General features: G+C 39.0%; 2 protein-coding genes across 2 annotated transcripts in view; one reads left to right on the top strand and one right to left on the bottom strand.

The window, feature by feature from the left end:
• The window catches only part of LOC311142298 (NLR family CARD domain-containing protein 3-like), a 96,112-nt gene extending 74,410 nt beyond the window's left edge, over window positions 1–21,702 (bottom strand). The window contains exons 1-8 of the mRNA XM_084177917.1: window positions 21,562–21,702; window positions 13,428–13,544; window positions 13,000–13,084; window positions 12,642–12,870; window positions 10,474–12,265; window positions 4,467–4,640; window positions 3,047–3,220; window positions 882–1,055 (exon numbers count right to left, since the gene is read on the bottom strand). Of these exons, the coding sequence (XP_084034043.1) occupies window positions 882–1,055; window positions 3,047–3,220; window positions 4,467–4,640; window positions 10,474–12,265; window positions 12,642–12,870; window positions 13,000–13,084; window positions 13,428–13,544; window positions 21,562–21,689 (2,873 nt within the window). The 5' untranslated portion in view covers window positions 21,690–21,702. The remainder of the gene's footprint in view (window positions 1–881; window positions 1,056–3,046; window positions 3,221–4,466; window positions 4,641–10,473; window positions 12,266–12,641; window positions 12,871–12,999; window positions 13,085–13,427; window positions 13,545–21,561) is intronic.
• Window positions 1–25,886, top strand: part of LOC311140296 (NACHT, LRR and PYD domains-containing protein 3-like) — a 633,219-nt gene that overhangs the window by 449,224 nt on the left and 158,109 nt on the right. The window lies entirely within an intron of this gene.

Here is a 25,886-nt window from a genome sequence, read left to right on the forward strand (position 1 = left end):
TGTGTGTGTGTGTGTGTGTGTGTCCAGTTTGAGTGCGTGTGTGTGTGTGTCCAGTGTGAGTGTGTGTGTGTGTCCAGTGTGCTTGTGTTTCCGGTGTGTGTGTGTGAGTGTGTGTGTGTGTCCAGTGTGAATGTGTGTGTGTGTCCAGTGTGTGTGTGTCTGTGTCCTTTGTTTGTATGTGTCCAGTGTGTGTGTGTCCAGTTTGTGTCCAGTGTGTGTGTTCAGTGTGTGTGTCCAGTGTGTGTGTTCCCAGTGTGTGTGTCCAGTGTGTGTGTGTTTCCAGTATGTGTGTGTGTGTGTCCAGTGTGTGTGTGGGTGTGTGTGTGTATGTGTGTGTGTGTTTGTCCAGTTTGTGTGTGTCTGTGTGGGTGTGTGTGTGTGTGTGTGTGTCCAGTTTGTGTGTGTGTGTGCCCAGTGTGTCTGTCCAGTGTGTATGTGTTTCCTTTTTGTGTGTGTGTGGGGCCACTGTGTGTGTGTGTGTGTGAGACCAGTGTGTGTGTCTGTGTTCTTTGTGTGTGTGTCCAGTGTGTTTGTGTATGTGTTCATTGTGTGCGCTTGCATGTGTGTCCAGTGTGTCCAGTGTATGTGTGTGTGTGATACACTGATACACGTGCGCACATACACACTGGATGGACACACACACACACACACACACACACAGACGGAAACACACACATACACACACTGGATACACACACACTGGACACACACACACACACTGGACACACACACACACACACACACCCACACACACACTGGACACACACACACACACAGTCTTTTATATAACTTAGTCCAAGTGGTGGTCAGAATGTTTGTCTTCACTAGCCTGATAACTCCAACATGTCTGATATGAACATTGACATAAACCCTCTACATACTTGAGTTTCTCCAGTCTGCAGTGTGGATCCTCCAGTCCAGCAGAGAGCAGTCTGACTCCTGAGTCTCCTGGGTGATTGTAGCTCAGGTCCAGCTCTCTCAGGTGTGAGGGGTTTGACTTCAGAGCTGAGACCAGAGAAGCACAGCCTTCCTCTGTGACTAGACAGCCTGACAGCCTGCAAAGAGTCAAATCATATTAAAAACACACTGCTATTCTTTGGTGGTGAAAATAGTGGCAGTATATTTTTTCTACATATTAAGATACATTAATTTATGAATAGATATGGCAGGTTTCAGGACACGGATGTATCATTATTAGATATTATCATAATATTGCTTGTAGATAGAAACATGTATAGTCCAAATATTTGAGTAGACTGACCAGAGCAGTTTATAAAGCAGTATCAGTCAAAAGACAGACAGTGAGGTATCAGATTTAGATTGTATTGAGTATACAGTCCACACCATATCTATTTTGACAGTGAAGCTAACATTTTAAATGTGGCTCTATACTGCAGCATTTTGGATTTGAGATCAAATGTTTCATATGAGGTGACAGTATATAATGTTACCTTTTATTTGAGGGTATTTTCATATATATCTGTTTCACCGTTTAGAAATGAAAGCACTTTATATATCTAGTCCCCCTATTTGAAGAAGTCATAAGTATTCTGACCAATTCACTTATAGTGTATTAAAGTAGTCAAAAGTTGAGTATTTGGTTGTAAACTTGTTGGTTGCATTTGCAGTTTGTTTTGGGTTATGTTTTGTCCGATAGTAACTGAATGGTGGATGATGACTGGAGTAATTTTCTGTCTAAGTGAGTAGATAACAGGTTTCTAAACACTACTAAATTAATCCTGATAATGCCATGATTAATAAAAATCATGAATGAATCATGAATAATAATGAGTGAGAAAGTTACAGAGGCTACAACAAAACATGCTAACCTCTCACCATTACCAATAACAGAGGGGGTATGATCCTTGTTCCTCTGTAACTTTCTCATTCATCATCATTCACGATTCATACATGATTATTCATAATCATGGTAGTATCCACATGAATGTAGAATTGTTCAGAAACATCTTCTATTCTTACTGACAATACAAGTGAAGTGACTCCAAAATGGCAGGACATTATTCACCATTCAGTTTCTATTGGGAAAAACATCATTACATTTACATTTACATTTTAGTCATTTAGCAGACGCTCTTATCCAGAGCGACTTACAGTTAGTGAATACATTTTTTTTTTTTTTTTATACTGGCCCCCCGTGGGAATCGAACCCGCAACCCTGGCGTTGCAAACGCCATGCTCTATCAACTGAGCTACATCCCTGCCGGCCATTCCCTCCCCTACCCTGGACGACGCTGGGCAAATTGTGCGCCGCCCATGAGTCTCCTGGTCGCGGCCGGCTGCGACAGAGCCTGGATTTAATCATCCAAAACACAACCAAAACAAACTGCAAATGTATTCAACAAGTTTGTAGAATCACAAGCTTGAGGTAATCACTGTGGGTAAGGAATATGGGACCAAATACTAAACTTATGACTAAATGAATTGTCCAAATAATTACGTATTTTTCAAATGAGACAACTAACTACATGAAGTGCTTTCATATCTAAACAGTGAAACAGGTATGCATGAATACTCTCAAATAAAAGGTGACATTCTTATAGTGTATTAAACTAGTCAAAATTTGAGTATTTGGTCCAAACTCGTTGGTTGCATTTGCAGTTTGTTTTGGTTGTGTTTTGGGTTATGTTTTGCCCATCAGTAACTGAATGGTGGATGATGACTGGTTTAATTTCCTGTCTAAGTGAGTAGATAACATGTTTCTAAACACTACTAAATTAATCCTGATGATGACATGATTAAGAAAAATCATGAATGAATCATGCATAATAATGAATGAGAATGTTACAGAGGCTACAACAAAACATGCTAACCTCTCACCATTAACCTCAAATAAAAGGTGACATTCTGTACTGTTGCCTAATATTAAACATTCTATCTCAAATCCAAAATGCTGGAGCATAGCACCAAATGTAAAACTGTAAGCTTCACTGTCCAAACACATATGGTGTGGACTATGTGTGCCTGGTAAACACATGTGGATCTGGTGAACAGTTATCACTTGTTGACCAAATACAGGAATACTGACCTCAGAGTCTCCAGTTTACAGTGGGGATTCCCCAGGACAGCAGAGAGCAGCTTCACTCCTGAATCCTTCAGGTCATTGTTACTCAGGTCCAGCTCTCTCAGGTGTGAGGGGTTTGACTTCAGAGCTGAGACCAGAGAAGCACAGCCTTCCTCTGTGACTAGACAGCCTGACAGCCTGCAAAGAGTCAAATAATATTAAAACCACACTGCTATTCTTTGGTGGTGAAAATAGTGGCAGTATATTTTTTCTACATTTGCAGATACATCAGTGTCCTGAAACCTGCCATATCTATTCATAAATTAATGTATAATTATTAGAAATGATCATAATATTGCTTGTAGAGAGAAACATGTATAGTACAAATATTTGAGTAGACTGACCAGAGCTGTTTTAAAAGCAGTATCAGTCAAAAGACAGACAGTGAGGTATCAGATTTAGATTGTATTGAGTATACTGTCCACACCATATCTAGTTTGACAGTGAAGCTAACATTTTAAATGTGGCTCTATACTCCAGCATTTTGGATTTCAGATGAAATGTTTCATATGATGTGACAGTATATAATGTCACCTTTTATTTGAGGGTATTTTAATACATATCCGTTTCACCATTTAGAAATTAAAGCACTTTTTTTCTGTGAGTAGATAACATGTTTCTAAACACTACTGAATTAATCCTGATGATGACATGATTAAGAATAATCATGAATGAATCATGAATAATAATGAGTGAGAAAGTTACAGAGGCTACAACAAAACATGCTAACCTCTCACCATTACCAATAACAGAGGGGGTATGATCCTTGTTCCTCTGTAACTTTCTCAATAATCATCATTCACGATTAATTCTTGATTATTCATAATCATGGTAGCATCCACATGAATGTAGAAGTGTTCAGAAACATATTCTATTCTTACTGACAATACAAGTGAAGTGACTCCAAAATGACAGGACATTATTCACCATTCAGATTCTATTGGGAAAAACATCATCCAAAACACAACCAAGAAAAACTGCAAATGCATTCAACAAGTTTGTAGAATCACAGGCTTGATGTAATCACTGCAGGTAAGGAATATGGGACCAAATACTAAACTTATGACTACTTTAATACAATATAAGTGAATATGTCCAAATTATTAAGACTTCTTCAAATGGGGGACTAGATACATAAAGTGCTTTCATTTCTAAACAGTGAAACAGATATGTATGAAAATATCCTGAAATAAAAGGTGACATTATATACTGTCACCTCATATGAAACATTTGATCTCAAATCCAAAATGCTGGAGCACAGCACCAAATGTGAAACTGTAAGCTTCACTGTCCAAATACATATGTCAGGACTATGTGTGCCTGGTAAACACATGTGGATCTGGTGAACAGTTATCACTTGTTGACCAACTACAGGAATACTGACCTCAGAGTCTCCAGTTTACAGTGGGGATTCCCCAGTCCAGCAGAGAGCAGCTTCACTCCTGAATCCTTCAGGTCATTGTTACTCAGATCCAGCTCTCTCAGGTGTGAGGGGTTTGACTTCAGAGCTGAGACCAGAGAAGCACAGCCTTCCTCTGTGACTAGACAGCCTGACAGCCTGCAAAGAGTCAAATCATATTAAAACCACACTGCTATTCTTTGGTGGTGAAAATAGTGGCAGTATATTTTTTCAACATATTAAGATATATCAGTGTCCTGAAACCTGCCATATATATTCATAAATTAATGTATCGTTATTAGAAATGACAAATTATCAAAGTATTGCTTGTAGAGAGAAAAATATAAAAGTACAAATATTTGAGTAGACTGACCAGAGCAGTTTAAAAAGCAGTATCAGTCAAAAGACAGACATGGAGGTATCAGATTTAGATTGTATTGAGTATACAGTCCACACCATATCTATTTTGACAGTGAAGCTAACATTTTAAATGTGGCTCTATACTCCAACATTTTGGATTTGAGATCAAATGTTTCATATGAGGTGACAGTATATAATGTCACCTTTTATTTGAGGGTATTTTAATACATATCTGTTTCACCGTTTAGAAATGAATGACTTTATGTATTTAGTCCCCCTTTGAAGAAGTCATAAGTATTCTGACAAATGTACTTATGGTGTATTAAAGTAGTCAAAAGTTTAGTATTTGGTCCCAAACTGGTTGGTTGCATTTGCAGGTTGTTTTGGTTGTGTTTTGGGTTATGTTTTGCCCGATAGTAACTGAATGGTCGATGATAACTGGAGTACTTTTCTGTCAAAGTGAGTAGATAACATGTTTCTAAACATAACTAAATTAATCCTGATGATGCCTTGATTAAGAAAAATCATGAATGAATCATGAATAATAATGAGTGAGAAAGTTACAATGGCTAAAACAAAACATGCTTCCTCTCACCATTACCAATAACATAATGAATGTTGAAGTGTTCAGAAACATCTTCTATTCTTACTAACAATACAAGTGAAGTGACTCCAAAATGACAGGACATTATCCACCATTCAGTTTCTATTGGGAAAAACATAATCTAAAACATAACCAAGACAAACTGCAAATGTATTCAACAAGATTGTAGAATCACAAGCTTGATGTAATCACTGCAGGTAAGGAATATGGGACAAAATACTAAACTTATGACTACATCATTGATATACACAGAGAATAGAGTCGGCCCGAGAATTGAACCCTGTGGCACCCACAGAGAGACGGCCAGAGGTCGAGACAACAGGCCCTCCGATTTGACACATTGAACTCTATCTGAGAAGTAGTTGGTGAACCAATCGAGGCAGTCATTAGAGAAACCAAGGCTATTTAGTCTGCCAATAAGAATGCGGTGGTTGACAGAGTTGAAAGCCTTGGCCAGGTCGATGAAGACGGCTGCGCAGTACTGTATTTTATTGATCACGGTTATAATATTGTTTAGGACCTTGAGCGTGGCTTAGGTGCACCCATGACCAGCTCGGAAACCGGATTGCATGGCGGAGAAGGTATGGTGGGATTCGAAATGGTCGGTGATCTGTTTGTTAACTTGGCTTTCAAATACTTTCGAAAGGCAGGGCAGGATGGATATAGGTCTGTAACAGTTTGGATCTAGAGTGGCACCCCCTTTGAAGAGGGGGATGACCACGGCAGCTTTCCAATCTCTGGGGATCTCAGACGTTACGAATGAAAGGTTGAACAGGCTAGTAATAGGGTTTGCGACAATTTCGGCGGCTAATTTTAGAAAGAAAGGGTCCAGATTGTCTAGCCCAGCTGATTTGTAGGGGACCAGATTTTTTTGCTCTTTCAGAAAATCAGCTGTCTGAATTTGTGTGAAGGAGAAGCGGGAGGGGGGGGGGGGGGGGGGGGGGGGGGTGCATGGGCAAGTTGCAGCTGAGGGTGCAGAGCTGGTGGCCGGGGTAGTGGTAGCCAGGTGGATCATTCTGAATCATGGTAGCATCAACAGGAATGTAGAATTGTTCAGAAACATCTTCTATTCTTACTGACAATACAAGTGAAGTGACTCCAAAATGACAGGACATTATTCACCATTCAGTTTCTATTGGAAAAAACATAATCCAAAACACAACCAAGACAAACTGCAAATGTATTCAACAAGTTTGTAGAATCACAAGCTTGATGTAATCACTGCAGGTAAGGAATATGGGACCAAATACTAAACGTATGACTACTTTAATACAATATAAGTGAATATGTCCAAATTATTACGACTTTTTCAAATGGGAGAACTAGATACGTAAAGTGCTTTCATATCTAAACAGTAAAATAGATATGTATGAATACCTTTAAATAAAAGATGACATTCTGTACTTCACTGTCACAACACATATGGTGTGGACTATGTGCGCCTGGTAAACACATGTGGATCTGGTGAACAGTTATCACTTGTTGACCAACTACAGGAATACTGACCTCAGAGTCTCCAGTTTACAGTGGGGATTCCCCAGGACAGCAGAGAGCAGCTTCACTCCTGAAGCCTTCAGGTCATTGTTACTCAGATCCAGCTCTCTCAGGTGTGAGGGGTTTGACTTCAGAGCTGAGACCAGAGAAGCACAGCCTTCCTCTGTGACTAGACAGCCTGACAGCCTGTAAAGAGTCAAATCATATTAAAACCACACTGCTATTCTTTGGTGGTGAAAATAGTGGCAGTATATTTTTTCTACATATTAAGATACATCAGTGTCCTGAAACCTGCCATATCTATTAATAAATTAATCTATCATTATTAGAAATTATCATAATATTGCTTGTAGAGAGAAACATGTGTAGTACAAATATTTGAGTAGACTGACCAGAGCAGTTTAAAAAGCAGTATCAGTCAAAAGACAGACAGTGAGGTATCAGATTTAGATTGTATTGAGTATACAGTCCACACCATATCCAGTTTGACAGTGAAGCTAACATTTAAAATGTGGCTCTATGCTCATTTTGGATTTGAGATCAAATGTTTCATATGAGGTGACAGTATATAATGTCACCTTTTATTTGAGGGTATTTTTATACAAGTCTGTTTCACCATTTAGAAAAATAAAAGCCCTTTATGTATCTACTCCCACTTTTTCAAGAAGTCAAGTATTCTGACCAATTAAGTTATAGTGTATTAAAGTAGTCAAAAGTTTAGTATTTGTTCCCATATTCTTTGAATGCAATGACTAAATCAAGCCTGTGACTGCCATGATTGAGAAAGATCATGAATGAATCATGAATAATTATGAGTGAGAAAGTTACAGAGGCTACAACAAAACATGCTAACCTCTCACCATTACCAATAACAGAGGGGGTATGATCCTTGTTCCTCTGTAACTTTCTCATTCATCATCATTCACGAGTCATTCATGATTATTCATAATCATGGTAGCATCCACATGAATGTAGAAGTGTTCAGAAACATCTTCTATTCTTACTGACAATACAAGTGAAGTGACTCCAAAATGACAGGACATTATTCACCATTCAGTTTCTATTGGGAAAAACATAATCTAAAACACAACCAAGACAAACTGCAAATGCATTCAACAAGTTTGTAGAATCACAGGCTTGATGTAATCACTGCAGGCAAAGTATATTGGACCAAACACTAAACTTTGGACTAAATTAATTTGTCCAAATAATGAAATACTTTTTCAAATGGGAGAACTAGATACATTAAGTGCTTTCATTTCTAAAAGGTAAAATATATATGAATATCCTCAAATAAAAGGTGACATTCTGTACTGTTGCCTAATATGAAACATTCTATCTCAAATCCAAATTGCTGGAGCATAGCACCAAATGTAAAACTGTAAGCTTCACTGTCCAAACACATATGGTGTGGACTATGTGTTCCTGGTAAACACATGTGGATCTGGTGAACAGTTATCACTTGTTGACCAACTACAGGAATACTGACCTCAGAGTCTCCAGTTTACAGTTTGGATCCTCCAGTCCAGCAGAGAGCAGCTTCACTCCTGAATCCTTCAGGTCATTGTTACTCAGATCCAGCTCTCTCAGGTGTGAGGGGTTTGACTTCAGAGCTGAGACCAGAGAAGCACAGCTTTCCTCTGTGACTAGACAGTCTGACAGCCTGCAAAGAGTCAAATCATATTAAAACCACACTGCTATTCTTTGGTGGTGAAAATAGTGGCTGTATATTTTTTCTACATATTAAGTTATATCAGTGTCCTGAAACCTGCCATATCTATTCATAAATGAATGTATTATTATTAGAAATGACAAATTATCAAAGTATTGCTTGTAGAGAGAAAATTATAAAAGTACAAATATTTGAGTAGACTGACCAGAGCAGTTTAAAAAGCAGTATCAGTCAAAAGACAGACAGTGAGGTATCAGATTTAGATTGTATTGAGTATACAGTCCAAACCATATCTATTTTGACAGTGAAGCTAACATTTTAAATGTGGCTCTATACTCCAGCATTTTGGATTTGAGATCAAACGTTTCATATGAGGTGACAGTATATTATGTCACCTTTTATTTTAGGGTATTTTCATACATATCTGTTTCACCATTTAGAAATGAAAGCACTTTCTGTTTCTAGTCCCCCCATTTGAAGAAGTCATAAGTATTCTGACCATTTGACTTATAATGCATTAAAGTAGTCAAAAGTTGAGTATTCGGTTGTAAACTCGTTGATTGCATTTGCAGTTTGTTTTGGTTGTGTTTTGGGTTATGTTTTGCCCGATAGTAACTGAATGGTGGATGATGACTGGATTAATTTTCTGTCTAAGTGAGTAGATAACATGTTTCTAAACACTACTAAATTAATCCTGATGATGTGTTGATTAAGAAAGATCGTGAATGAATCATGAATAATAATGAATGAGAAAGTTACAGAGGCTACACCAAAACATGCTAACCTCTCACCATTACCAATAACAGAGGGGGTATGATCCTTGTTCCTCTGTAACTTTCTCATTCATCATCATTCACTATTCATTCATGATTATTCATAATCATAGTAGCATCCACATGAATGTAGAAGTGTTCAGAAACATCTTCTATTCTTACTGACAATACAAGTGAAGTGACTCCAAAATGACAGGACATTATTCACCATTCAGTTTCTATTGGGAAAAACATCCTCCAAAACACAACCAAAACAAACTGCAAATGCATTCAACAAGTTTGTAGAATCACAAGCTTGATGTAATCACTATGGGTAAGGAATATGGGACCAAATACTAAACTTTAGACTAAATTAATTAGTCCAAATAATTACGACTTTTTCAAATGAGAGAACTACATACATTAAGTGCTTTCGTATCTACACAGTAAAACAGATATGTATGAAGAACCTCAAATAAAAGGTGACATTCTGTACTGTCGCCTAATATGAAACATTATACCTCAAATCCAAAATGCTGGAGCATAGCCCCAAATTTAAAACTGTAAGCTTCACTGTCCAAACACATATTGTGTGGACTATGTGTGCCTGGTAAACACATGTGGATCTGGTGAACAGTTATCACTTGTTGACCAACTACAGGAATACTGACCTCAGAGTCTCCAGTTTACAGTGGGGATTCCCCAGTCCAGCATAGAGCAGCTTCACTCCTGAATCCTTCAGGTCATTGTTACTAAGATCCAGCTCTCTCAGGTGTGAGGGGTTTGACTTCAGAGCTGAGACCAGAGAAGCACAGCCTTTCTCTGTGACTCCACAGCCTGACAGCCTGACAGAAAGATCATCATGATTACACAAACACATTGTTAATTTAACACCAGTAGTGTAGAAGTACAATGGCAGATGCATTTGGTTTATTCTCTTAAACAACATATAGATTAATCTTCCGTCTCCTAGAATTGCATGGTCATATTGTTATACTAATTTGAACACCAATGCACTGATTCAATATGTTATTTCATAATACATATTTTTCTCTAATCTGAATATGTTTTCCTGATGATTAGTACTTAAATATAATTGTATTTACTCACAGAGCAGCTCTGGAGGCTTTGACCACTGGCAGCAGCCTCAGAAGACCTTCCTCTGATCTGGAGTATTTCTTCAGGTCAAACACATCCAGCTCCTTTTCTGAAGTCAGCAACACAAAGACCAGAGCTGACCACTGAGCAGGTGACAGTTTGGCTCCTGAGAGACTTCCTGATCTCAGGTAGCTTTGGATCTCCTCCACTAGAGAATGGTCATTCAGTTCATTCAGACAGTGGAACAGATTGATGCACCTCTCTGGAGAGGGATTCTCCCTGATCTTCTCCTTGATGTACTTGACTGTTTCTTCATGGCTCTGTGAGCTGCTTCTTGTCTTTGTCAGTAGACCTCGTAAGTGCTTCTGATTGGACTCCAGTGAGAGGCCCAGAAGGAATCGGAGGAACAGGTCCAGGTTTCCTGTCTCACTTTGTAAGGCTTTATCCACAGCACTCTTGTAGAAGGTAACTTTACGCTTGTGTCTGATCCTCACAGAAAAATTACAGGATGTTGATTGCGGTTTGGCCATTAGATTCTCATTGTTGTTGATGAATGAGAGGAACACATATACAGCAGCCAGAAACTCCTGAATGCTCAGATGCACGAAGCAGTACACCTTGTCCTGGTACAGCACACATTCCTCTTTAAAGAGCTGTGTGCACAAACCTGAGTACACTGAGGCTTCATTGACATCAATGCCAGCCTCTTTCAGGTCTTCTTCATAGAAAATTAGATTGCCCTCAACAAGCTGTTGAAAAGCCAGTTTTCCCAGTGACAGAATGCTCTCTTTATTCCAGTGTGGACCTGTCTCTTCTTTTCCAAGATACTTTTCATTCTTCTGTTTGGTATGAAACTCCACAAGGTGTGAGTACATCTCAGTCAGAGTCTTGGGCATCTCTTCTCTCTTATGTTTCAGCATGTGTTCAAGGACTATTGCAGAAATCCAACAGAAGACTGGAATGTGGCACATGATGTGGAGGCTCCTTGATGTCTTTATGTGTGAGATGATTCTGCTGGCCAGGTCCTCATCACTGAATCTCTTCCTGAAGTACTCCTCCTTCTGTGGGTCATTGAACCCTCGTACCTCTGTCACCTGGTCAACACACCCTGAAGGGATCTGATTGGCTGCTGCAGGTCGGGTAGTTATCCAGAAGAGAGCAGAGGGAAGCAGATTTCCCTTGATGAGATTTGTCAGCAGAACATCCACTGAGGTTGACTCTGTGACGTCACAACAGATCTTGTTCTTCTGGAAGTCTAGGGGCAGTCGGCACTCATCCAGACCATCAAAGATGAACAGAACTTTGTACTTGTCATAGTTGGAGATTCTTGATTCTTTGGTTTCCATTGAGAAGTGATTGAGAAGTTCAATCAAAGTGTGTTTTTCCTTTTTCATCAAATTCAGCTCCCGAAAAGGGAATGAAAATACAAATTGGACATCCTGATTTGCTTTTCCTTCAGCCCAGTCCAAAATGAACTTCTGTACAGAGACTGTTTTTCCAATGCCAGCGACTCCCTTTGTCAGCACAGTTCTGATAAGTTTGTCTTGTCCAGTTAAGGGTTTGAAGATGTCGTTACATTTGATTGCAGTCTCTGGTCTTGCTTGTTTCCTGGTTGTTGTCTCAATCTGTCTCAGCTCATGTTCATTATTGACCTCTCCTGTTCCACCCACTGTGATGTAGAGCTCTGTGTAGATCTTATTGAGAAGTGTTGGGTTTCCTTGTTTAGCGATCCCCTCAAATACACATTGAAACTTCTTCTTTAGATTAGATTTAAGTTCACGTTGGCAAATCACAGCAAGTTCATCTGAATGAAGAAATAACACAGAAGATATTAATATTACGTCTGTTTTAATGCCTACAGTATTCTAGGACTGTTATGACATTTTAAATTATAATACTTTTTTCGCTTAACTGACTGTATAAATGTGTAAATGTTTTCATAATGCATTACAGACTGGTGTGACTGATTTATATCATTATTAGTATTCTATCTCTCTCTCTCTCTCTCTCTCTCTCTCTCTCTCTCAACACAACACATTCTTCTGCTACTTGATGAGGTCACTAGGTGTTGTGTTAAGGCTGCTACAAATGATTGAGTTACACAGCTACTTTAGCTGTACTTTAGCTACAGCTTTTAAATGTTCTAAAACCGCATTCAACATGAGGCAGACAGCTCTTACTTTTCTCCAGTGTGTCAGCAAGCTCCTTCTGGTTCATTTTCCTCAGGACGTGCAGTGTGATCTTCAGAGCCCCCTCTCTGGCACTGCTCTCCTGCTTCTCATCTTCAGCATCCACCACTTTCTTATCCTGCTTCTGACTCTCAAAGCCTTCTGGGAGTTCTGGACTAAGAATCCTCTTGAACATCTTCAGCTCGTTCTTCACAAATGTTATAATATTCTCTTCAAGCAACTGAAATAAATCAAGTAAATAAGTTAAGCAAGAGACTAAATGCTTTCTCATTAACACATTAATGAATGATTGACAGGTCAACTTTACTTGAGGTAAACAAAAACAAATGTACATAACAGGACCACATACACTGAATATGGAGGCCAGGTCTGTTTGATGACTCTGGGAAGATTGACCACTGAGAATCTCTGACTCTGAAATCTCCTGTTGGTTTCTGTGGACAAAACATGAGATTACATCTCCTCATCCAGGGAGTACACACACACACACACACACACACACACACACACACACACACACACACACACACACACACACACACACACACACACACACACACACACACACACACACACACACACACACACACACACACACACACACACAGGGAGGGAATGTTGTGTTTGTTTAATATTGTTTTAGGACTATGAAAATGGAAAAAAGGTTTAGCCTATGGATTATGAAAACAACAAAAAGAAATGGGAAAATGGGAGAGGAGAAATTACTAGAAACAGTGTTGTTTAACTCACTGACCATGACCCATGAGTTCTTCTTACCTTTGTTCAGTAGAAAAGTCTCCCTCTCTGAAGAATATAGGTTGACGCATAGACCGGTCACTCTTCATGGACACACAGCTGGGTACAGGGGAGGCTGGTCTCTCCTGCTTGATTGGGCTTCAACACAACAGAGACAAACATTACATCTCTCATCTACTCTGAGCTCAGATGGGGAAACAGAGGAAGAGTTTCTTTCCAAAATGCTATATATCCATTTTCAGAAATGTTTGTAAATGATCTTCTATTTGTTTAAAGAAATTATCAAACAAATGGTTGTGTTTTCTCACTATCTAATCATAGCAGGGTTGTTCAATGACAGACATGTGTTTGATTAAAATCGATCACTTAATGGCTTCATTTCAGAGAGACAAATGTTTCTTTTGCAAAATGCTATATATCTGCCTTACTCTCAGATAAATAAGTAGTACTGCTAGATTTTACACAGTTAAATGTAATAAATATGCTAAATATTTAATAAAGAACTGTACAAATGATACACTTGTGATATCAATATTTAAATATTGTAAAAATAATAATTCAATACAGTAATATGAGATCTGTATGAAAAACATTTACATTTGACATTTTAGTCATTTAGCAGATGTTTTTTATCCAGGGTCCGGATTCCCAAAAGCATTTTAAGGCCAAGTTCATCATTAGAATCTTCGTAGGAGCATTGTTAAATCTCTGAGCTGTTTCCCAAAACCATCGTTATTAACGTTGCACTTGAAAACACTCATATTCTAACACCTGCCTCAGACCACTTGTAGAACAGCCAAGTGAGTCGTTAGATGTTTTTTTGCCCTCCCGCGTCACTTTATACACAGAAGATCTCCGCTAAACATAGAATCACATGGTTTATCCGTCTCTCTGTGACCGCAGATAAATTCAGAACAAATTTGACTACAAATACAAAGTTGCCAATGTCTTTGCAATTGATTCAAACAAGGGACGTACACAAATTATGCTTCAAATGAAACTGAGATGACTGCATTAAAATATAAACAGTAGGCTATAGGCCTATTTCAATCATATTGGAATACATTCCATGTTCAATATATTTAGTTATATGTTGCTACTTGTAGGCTACTGTCTGTAAATTGTCTCAATATATTTCATGATGTGTAGCATAACATGTGCCCAATGATGTGCCAAATCTGTGATTTAGTGCATTTTTATTGGGTAAGCACTAGAATAAACTACCTCAATATTTGCAGCCGTAGGTAGTAATATCATTCTAGAAGCTGATCCGTGGTCAGTATTGTGAAATAATTATAATGTTAAGGAAAGATTTTAATGGAGAAAACTGATCCGAGAGCAGCGCTCCCCTTCTTTCGATCCTATCAGTATCGATACATGCTCCACTGGACGTGATACCTTGTCATGCTGCTGATCCAGTTTCTACTGGTCTGCCTGCGGAAATGGAACTCTGACCTGTTCACCGGACGTGTGACCTTGACCCGAACCTGCTGTTTCGACCCTCTCTCTCTCTCCCTCTCTTTCTCTCTCCCTCTCCTTCTCTCTCCCTACCACACCTGCTGTCTCGACCTCTGAATGCTCGGCTATGAACAGCCAAATGACATTTACTCCTGAGGTGCTGACGTGTTGCACCCTCTATAACAACATTGATTATTATTTGACGCTGCTGGTCATCTATGAACATTTGAAAATCTTGAAGAATGATCTGGCCTTAATGGAAATGTACTGTTATAATCTCCCCCCAGCACAGCCAGAAGAGGACTGGCCTCCCCTCAGAGCCTGGTTCCTCTCTAAGTTTCTTCCTAGGTTCCTGCCTTTCTAGGGAGTTTTTCCTAGCCACTGTGCTTCTACATCTGCATTGCTTGATCTTTGGGGTTTTAGACTGGGTTTCTATATAAGCACTTTGTGACAACTGTTGATGCAAAAAATGTATTCTGGGAATACATTTGAAGCAGACCAGGCCAGGGTTTGGGGTTTGAGAAGTCAATGAGAGGTAAAAATGACTTCCGTAGTTGTTCATTTTGAAAATGTTCTGTTTTAAGTAGTTAAACAAACGGACACATTTTCATGTTAGTCAAAAACAACTTTATATGGAAGGAGTGCCTTTGATTTGACTTGATTTGGCACAAGACGACCATTAGACACAATGACGTATTTCTGCGCATGAGCTTCAAATCAAATCAAATTGTATTTCTCACATGCGCCGAATACAACAGTGGTAAACTTTACCGTGAAATGCTTACTTACGAGCCCTTTCCCAACAATGCAGAGTTAAAAAGTCACAAAAAGTAGCTAAATAAAAAAGGAAATAGTAACATAATAAAATAATAATAATGAGGCTATAAGGAGAACCAGTACTGAGTCAATGTGCAGGGGTACCAGGTAGTTGAGGTAATAACTAGACTATATACAAGGAGTACCAGTACTGAGTCAATGTGCAGGGGTACCAGGTAGTTGAGGTAATAACTAGACTATATACAAGGAGTACCAGTACTGAGTCAATGTGCAGGGGTACCAGGTAGTTGAGGTAATAACTAGACTATATACAAGGAGTACCAGTACTGAGTCAATGTGCAGGGTACCAGGTAGTTGAGGTAATAACTAGACTATATACAAGGAGTACCAGTACTGAGTCAATGTGCAGGGGTACCAGGTAGTTGAGGTAATAACTAGACTATATACAAGGAGTACCAGTACTGAGTAAATGCGCAGGGGTACCAGGGAGTTGAGGTAATTTAGGAAATATGTACATGTACGTAGGGGTAAAAGTGACTAGGCAATCAGGATAGAGATTGCATCTCCTCATCCAGGGAGTGCACACACACTCACTGACACACACACAGACACACACACACACACACACACACACACACACAGACTATATACAAGGAGTACCAGTACTGAGTCAATGTGCAGGGTACCAGGTAGTTGAGGTAATAACTAGACTATATACAAGGAGTACCAGTACTGAGTCAATGTGCAGGGTACCAGGTAGTTGAGGTAATAACTAGACTATATACAAGGAGTACCAGTACTGAGTCAATGTGCAGGGGTACCAGGTAGTTGAGGTAATAACTAGACTATATACAAGGAGTACCAGTACTGAGTAAATGCGCAGGGGTACCAGGGAGTTGAGGTAATTTAGGAAATATGTACATGTACGTAGGGGTAAAAGTGACTAGGCAATCAGGATAGAGATTACATCTCCTCATCCAGGGAGTGCACACACACTCACTGACACACACACACACACACACACACACACACACACACACACACACACACACACAGAGGGAATGTTGTGTTTGTTTAATATTGTTTCAGGACTATGAAAATGGAAAAAAAGATTTAGCCTATGGATTATGAAAACAACAAAAAGAAATGGGAAAATGGGAGTGGAGAAATGACTAGAGACAGTGTTGTTTAACTCACTGACCATGACCCATGAGTTTTTCTTACCTTTGTTCAGTAGAAAAGTCTCCCTCTCTGAACTCTATAGGTAGATCCAAAGACCGGTCACTCTTCATGGACACACAGCTGGGTACAGGGGAGGCTGGTCTCTCCTGCTTGATTGGACTTCAACACAACAGAGACAAACATTACATCTCTCATCTACTCTGAGCTCGGATGGGGAAACATAAGATGAGTTTCATTCCAAAATGCTATATATCTATTTTCAGAAACGCTAAATTAGATTTTATTGTTTAAAGAAATTATGAAAGAGATTGGTGTGTTTCTTCAGTAGCTAATCATGGTATGTGATTGTTCAATGACAGACATGTATTTGTTTAAAATCTATCACTTGATGGTTTCATTTCAGAGAGACAAATAATCATGTTTTTTTGCACAATGCTATATATCTGCCTCACTCTCAGAGAAATAAGTAGTACTGTTAGGTTTTACACAGTAATAATATATGTCTGCCTCACTCTCAGAGAAATAAGTAGTACTGCTAGGTTTTACACAGTAATAATATATATATCTGCCTCACTCTCAGAGAAATAAGTGCCTCACTCTCAGAGAAATAAGTAGTACTGCCACGTTTTACACAGTAATAATATATATATGTCTCACTCTCAGAGAAATAAGTAGTACTGCTAGGTTTTACACAGTAATAATATATATCTGCCTCAGTAGTACTGCTAAGTTTTACATAGTCAAATGTGACCGATCAGCTCAATTTTATGTAGCAAAATTTGAAATTTGTGTTTTTGACATTGGATAAAAGTAGAGACTCAGCTAGAAAAAGGTATATCATACACTACAGTTGAGGAACAATGGGAAAGTAATTCTGCTTTGAAAGATGATAAACTTGTAACCTCAATTTTGAGAAAATGGCCTTTGAATGTTTTGGTTCACCTACTGGAGAGCTCTTCTTTATCTACAGTGGTTTTACTTTGGCAGATAATGTCACCCATCTAAATAAATAGTATATATATATATATATAGTTAACTAAATGTATGGTGTTTTTGGTTTATGTCAGTTTCATTGTTTGTTATGCTATAAATTGTTATGTTATGGTTGTAAGTGGTAAAATGAACTAGAAAAGGTCATATTTTGAAATTACTACTTTAGTAAGGATATACTTTATTCAGTACTACTGCAGTTGCTAAATAATTCCAATAGATGGCAGCGTAAGACCATGAATGACATTTCAGAAGGTTAGTTTAGTTTTCTCCCTGGATACACCACCACTCCCCCTCACAGGAAAACTCCTGCACAAACTTTTTACTGTCCCTTTCCACACTGCTAACGCAAGAGGACCGACTGAAAAAGCATTTCACAGATTACTGTGAAATAATATAATGATGATTCATGTTTATTATTAGCTGTTTTTATGCTCATGTTTTGAAATTATACTTCATTACTATAACGATTATCAATAAGCCTGAACATTAATTTAGTCACCTCTGGTCGAGAAAAACGTATTTTCCTAGTACATTCATTGTCAGATTCATCAACCAGCAGCGAGCACTCTGCCTTCTAGCACAAGCGAGGGGCATGTTGAGGTACATTTGCTAACCGGGAGGGTTGCATGATGTAATTCATTGGTGGGCTGGAAGACGCACTCTTGTCTTATCTATTCCGAGGTTGTTTAATCGATATATTAGATATTTAAAAATGCATGTATACTAGGGTTGAGGTTGGAGCATCTGACTAGTGATTATTTACCCGGGGTTCAACACCTGCTATAGTCACTATTTTGTTACTCTTCCAAAAGCATCACAGGCCTAATACGAGATATATAGCTAACTAAAGTAATGAGTGACCATTTTAGAAAATCATGGGACATATAGTCTTGGTGAGGCAGCTGAGAAATAAAGTGTATTTTTCTTGTTAATTCCTTAGATCAGTCTCAAACCTTACCCACCTGTCCCACGCCAGTTTCTGGACTTTCACATAGAGGTTACTAGGTCACCCAGTTGAAACCACATTTGAAAAATAAAACAAATGTTTATCAAGTGTTCTGCCTTGCAATAATATATATAATAAAATAACAACAAAATAATCAAAACGCTATTTAATACTATAATTGTATTTACTAAGATAATATTATTACTAAAATAGTTTCTAAACGTGTTACGGCTAAAATAGGTTATGAGTAGGGTAAGAGTTTCTGTATAGCACTTTGTGACATCTGCTGGTGTAAAAAGGGCTTTATAAATACATTTGATTGATTGTTAGGTTTAGGGTTTATATGGCAAAAAACAGTATGGGTTTATGGCACTCTTGCTCCTCCTTGTGGCCGTCTGTGGGTACTACATAACTAATTCATTACATTTACATATTTTTTATTCATGAGACTCCAGGTCGCGGCTGGCTACGACAGTCTGGATTCGAACCAGGATCTCTATCGGCCTTAGACCACTGCGGGAGACCTGACACTTCATGACACTTGCTAGGCTTAGGCTCATAATCTGAGGTAGCAACTGCGTCAGATCTACAAATCCATTAGCTAGACCACCGATTAGACAACAATCACCCCATTATACCCATTTGGTTTGCAACTCAGTGAACCTGCGCAGCATTCGCTCAATTTGATGCCTATGAACGAAGATTTCGATGCATATCAAATTACCCAGCAGCCATTTAGAGACCACAAGTCGTCAAAAAAATGGTTATTTCTTAATTAAAAAATGTCTTCTGGCTGTTTAAAATCGTCCACATCTTGAAAAAGAGGACAGGGACTTGCGTTTTGTTTAGATTGTACACTTTTTTCTTAAAACAAATATAGTTAACCATGACCAGAAAATTTTTAATGTTTGATGGCTATCCGCCTTCCATCACTTGCACTGCTAGCAATGACCACAACATGTACTCAGGTGAACAGTGTTTGTGCTCACCAACTAGCCTTAACCTTGTTAATAATAAGTTACCTGAGGTAAACCTACAGGGTTAAGACTCACCAAGTAGCCGTAACCTTGGAAATAATAAGTTACCTGAGGTAAACCTACAGGGTTAACGCAGGCAGGTCTCATTGATAACAATAGTGAAGCTGGCATTGTGATGCAGAACAATGGGCTGGGAATAGAACGTTCTGAAGGCGAGTCGTTGTCACGGAGCTCAATAGAACTAATAGGAGCTGGTAGGGTGAAAAATGGCCAAACATAAGGCCTGTTTTTTCGCGATTACTTCATAACCAGGGACAGAAGGTAATATTATGGAACTTGGCTCCATGGCGGATGCAATTAACTCATTTTATCAGAAATAAACGTTGTAAAAAATGTCACTTGAGGCGCCCCGAAAATAATATTCAAAAGTTCAGTCCTTGGACACAGAGGGGTTAAACGGTAAAGTTACCGTCCATCTAGAATAGAGAGGAGAACCGGACAGAGGGAGCGTAGGAAGCCAGCATCCATCAACGAGAGAGGGAGAAGCCCTCCATGGTATTTAACAGGTGGAAGAAACAACCAGGGAGCTCCATCGGTCCACAAGAAATGCAGGCAGCCGGTGATGATGTAGTGGTAGCTAGGATAACTAGGATGCTGCTGGTAGAGTAGCTAGCTTAGCTAGCTGTACCGACTAGCTTGGCTAGCTAGCAGGTCGTTCGTCTGTCCCTCGAGGATGATGACGAATCCGGTGAACCACACAATTAAACAAGAATAGCGAGTGAAAAGGATCTGGCTACACTCATACTGTCACTGACCATTACGCAAAAAACGAATTGAACAATAAACTTCGGTGTCTCAACACTATAACGAACTCTGTCGTTATTCCCCAAGATCACATCAGTCCACTCTGCGCGTAACTGGACAATATGCTTGGCGCCAAACCGTAGGTGGACACGGGCATTTCTGTACGTGGACGCGAACAGTTCCAGAACGCGGACATGAGCACTGCCACACAATAAACTAAAAGCAGTCTTTAAAGTCGGGTACATTAGTTATATTCTTTTTTAAATTATGTAAAACAAAAACAAAAATATTTTTTAAAACAAGATTTTGAGATCTGGGCACGTATCCAAAAAGCGTCTCAGAGTAGAACAATTGGTCCTCTCTCTCCCAGACAGACTCATTTAATACTGGGTCGTTACAATATTTTGAGATCTGGGCCCATATCCAAAAAGCGTCTCGGAGTAGAAAATGAGTGCTGAGAATAAAGCCATTCTAGTCCTACTCTTATGGGTATAAATTAAAGCTATGCATGAAGCCTCTTTATTCATAAGTGTCCAACCTAGTTGGCAGATATTTAGGACACCTCATGAGCTGTACTAACCAGTTAAGAGGTACCAGCAGGTGTCTTGATAATAGAAACATGCAGTGAGTCAGTGGTTCCTGTACCACATGTAATTGCTTTGGAGCAGTGGTGACCTGTCATTCAGGGCAGAGCCCCACCTGTTTAGCAGATGCTCTTACCCAGAGCGATTTACAGTAAGTGCATTCATCTTAAGATAGCTAGGTGAGACAACCAGATAATACAGTCAAATATACAGGATACGAACATTCAATTTCAGCTAAACAATGGATATATAGCATTTTGCAATAAATAAAAAAATAATGATATCTAAAATCTATTAATTAAACATCTGAGAACAGTAATATTGAAGGTACCCATAAGCAACCATTTCTGATTAAAAAACACACGTGAAAAATTGTGGAAATAGCATTTAGGAAATAAACTCTTAATAATTCTTAAACAAAATTGTCATCTCACCTCTTAGCTTTGGTGTCATGTTCCCCAGAGAGACTCATTTTAGAGGCAGGGCCCCCCTCCTCTCTCTCCCCAGAGAGACTCATTTTAGAGGCAGGGCCCCCCTCCTCTCTCTCCCCAGAGAGACTCATTTTAGACCACTGACCCCTAAACAGAGATCCAACATTTTGGTTGTAGTTAACACAGTAATTCTTGAATGTGAATTGTTATCATTTATTAATGATCTCTTACAAAACATGTACTAACAGACATATCGAAACAGTCAGGTGATTTAATGCAATCACATGAATATGTAGTTGTGACATCTCTTCTCCATGGCCACGTCACACACTTATTTGTATTCATTAAAAGTCGGCCATTTATTATTTTTGAATCTGTTATTTTCTAAACATATCTGAGAATGTAGACAGAAGGGCTAAAACAGGCTTGATTGATCTGGGGGGGATCAGTGATCTATACAGAAAGGTTTTTTGCAACAATTAAGAGATTTTATATTATTTAGAGTAGGCTAGGTTATAATGTATAACAGTTTTTTTGTTGTTGTGTAAAGCAGATCAAGGTCTATACCTCAGCAAGTGGCGACCCGTCATTCAGGGCAGGTGGCCTTTCCTGTTTTGCATGTTATTGTGGCATTAATACATGTCAAATATCAGTTTGCTAACAATGTAAAAAATATATACACTACTGGTCAAATGTTTTAGAACACCTACTCATTCAAGGGTTTTTCTTTATTTTGTACTATTTTCTACATTGTAGAATAATAGTGAAGACATCAAAACTATGAAATAACACATATGGAATCATGTAGTAACCAAACAAGTGTTAAACAAATCAAAATATATTTTATATTTGAGATTCTTCAAATAGCCACCCTTTGCCTTGATGACAGCTTTGCACACTCTTGGCATTCTCTCAACCAGCGACCCGTCATTAAGGGCAGGTGGCCTTTCCTGTTTTGCATGTTATTTTGGCATTAATACGTGTCACATATCAGTTTGCAAAAAATACAAATATATATATATATATCATTGAGTTAATATTGCCGCATACAAACATGGTCTCTTTTTTGTTTTCTTGAGTAAGGGAGCTCCAAAATGCAGGTGTTTCAGCCTAGCTCAGTGCTTTCTGTGGTGGTGGGGCAAGCCAGAAGAAAATACAGAGCGCTGCGCCGTGATTGGCTCAGTGTTCTGTCACTCATGGGGACACTACGTCACTGCCAAGTCTAAGGGTAGAGCTAGAAAATTCAAGCCCCCTGGGTGCTGCCACAGAGTTACATTAGAAGTGCCCATCCAAGAAGGTCATTGGCCACAGATAAAATGACGTCAAATCACATATCTACAGTAGCTTTGATTGGACTGATCATGTCAACATCATACTTTCAAAATCTTAGCCAGCAGTCATCATCACGAATCAGGTCGACAATCTACAGGCAAATCCTTTTTAATCCTTGTCATATGAAGAGAAATAATGAAGAGAAATGATAGGACAGCTTATGGGACTCTGCTGTTGGGACTCTGCTGTTGGGACTCTGCTGTTGGGACTCTGCTGTTGGGACTCTGCTGTTGGGACTCTGCTGTTGGGACTCTGCTGTTGGGACTCTGCTGTTGGGACTCTGCTGTTGGGACTCTGCTGTTGGGACTCTGCTTTATGTAGGCCCTAACAGTTTGTGGGCACCGTTTGTCACCGTTATAGTGCAATGAATGTATTGTTTAGTGTTGTGTTGTGGAGTGGCTTTGCTGGCATGCATTCCCCTTTATTTATGTTTTGCCCCACCAAGATTGACATGCTAAAATCACCACTGACCTCAGCTATAGTCTAGATGACCAGCCTAAACCTGTTCAGATCAGTTCCCATAACGTTATAACAGTAACAGTAGCAGGAGCCTAGTCCTGATACAGATGGAGGTCTATACCTCAGCTATAGCCTACATATCCTAGATGACCAGCCTAAACCTGTTCAGATCAGTTCCCATAACGTTACAGACCTAACAGTAGCAGGACAGAGCTTGTAGCCTAGGCATGGTATTTTTCACACCATTTCAAACGGAGACCATCAGGTTTGTCAACATGATAAGTGATCATAGCTCAAACCTACTCTGACTATTGAATGTCTGACGTTGACCTAACCTTATAATAGTTTGTAGTTTAGCCTAGACCTACGAGAGTCTGCCCGTCTTTCCTACATATCAACACATTCATCCGACTTCTAATGTTACCGAGAAATATGTGCCACAGTTTCAACAGCCATTGTGTAACTGCGTAGGCTACACACTTACTTTCACGTTCATATGAGGAAATCACATAACTTCTTACAGTCGCTGGTTTAGCCGCCTGTTCTCTTGCAGATGAAGTAGCTTTTATAGGCAACTCATTCAACCAGCCTAAACAACAGTAAATAAAAGATGTCAAATGGTCAAAAGTCAGTCCTGATATAGCCATGTACATCAAAGAGAGGTGTATTGCTACAGATGTAGGATCTTAATTTTAGCCAGTTTGCTATAGCAGGAAAATAATCCTGCAGCAACAGGACATTTTAATTATTATGTGGATTATAATTAATGAACAATTCTTTTAACACAAAGTGGAATTGATCATCTTCAGAAACATTTTTTAAAGCTTAAATACACTCAAATACACTACAAGTTTTAGTTCTCCTGCAACAGGGTGATCAAATTAAGATCCTACATCTGTACAGAGATTATGTTTTTATCTAAATAAGGCAGTTTGAGTTATTAGCAATAACGTTGCAACTGTCAGCTGCTGTAAACCTATGTGATTGGATGTTATAGACCCCCATCTGAACAGTTTATTTCCCCATGCTGTGGCCCTGACCAACTGGCCATCTGGTCCATAGAGACTAAAGGACTATACACTCTATGCTGCTCACCACATCAAGCCCTCTCTGAACTGTACACTACCATCTGGCCCATAGAGACTAAAGGACTATACACTCTATGCTGCACACCACATCAAGCCATCTTTGAACTGTACACTAAATAACTGAACTATACTGCATTAGCACTCTGTTCATCTCTCTTAGATATATTTATACTGGTACTGTACATGTGGACATCCACTGTATTCCCACTGTACTGTATATCTGTATACCAACTGTATTCCCACTGTACTGTATATCTGTATATCAACTGTATTCCCACTGTACTGTATATCTGTATATCAACTGTATTCCCACTGTACTGTATATCTGTATACCAACTGTATTCCCACTGTACTGTATATCTGTATATCAACTGTATTCCCACTGTACTGTATATCTGTATACCAACTGTATTCCCACTGTACTGTATATCTGTATATCAACTGTATTCCCACTGTACTGTATATCTGTATATCAACTGTATTCCCACTGTACTGTATATCTGTATACCAACTGTATTCCCACTGTACTGTATATCTGTATATCCACTGTTCATTCTCTTATAGCTCTATGCTCACTCTTCCTAGTTGTGTATAATGTTGTACAGACATTTGTGTAAACTCTTCTGTCTGTATTCTGTCTCTAAATGTTGTCTGTCACTATCACCATGTAGAATTATGTGTACAGATGTCGGATCTTAATTTGATCACCCCCCACTGCAGAATAACTTTCCCGCAATGCAGGAAATGTAAAACTTGTAGTGTATTTGAGGTTTTAAAAGGCTTCTGAAGTTTGTAATTTCCACTTAGAAATGCCAGACTTGAGTTTCGCTTAATAAAAATGTATCAACCGCTACAAAAATGTCCATTAATTATAATTCACACTTCCTGTTGCTGCAGGAATATTTTCCTGCTGTAGCAAACTGGCTCAAATTAAGATCCTACATATGTACATGCAAATGTACTTGGCGAATAAAGGTGATTCTGATTCTGCAAAGGTTGAGTCTTGAATATTGATATATTGAATTTGACTTGCCCATGTTCAGTTATCACCATTTTGTATGATTAAACTGACACAAACCTGTCTCAGTAGAAGTAGACTGTTAGGTCTGAGTGTTTTACATACATTCACTGTACTAAAATTACACCATACATTTAATTTCTCTACACACTTTACAATCATTCCAGGCAGGATTATCACCTTGTAGCCTGAATTCACAACCAGAACATGTCAAGTCATTGAGATATCTACTGTTCTGCTGAGAGAGCACCTTCGTGATGACTAGCGCTCTGTATATTCTTATGGGTGAGGCCTGAGCTGGAATGTGAATCTAACTGAAGCTAACTTTAGAAAACCAGTATATCTAGCTTGCATCATAGTCCACCCCTCAGGCTAAGTTCAGGTTTCAGCATGAGGCAGCCATCAACAGCCGAGTTGTAGGCTACAACCTG

This window comes from Coregonus lavaretus (assembly GCF_964263955.1).
Source record: "Coregonus lavaretus genome assembly, chromosome: 2".
Lineage (NCBI taxonomy): Eukaryota > Metazoa > Chordata > Actinopteri > Salmoniformes > Salmonidae > Coregonus > Coregonus lavaretus.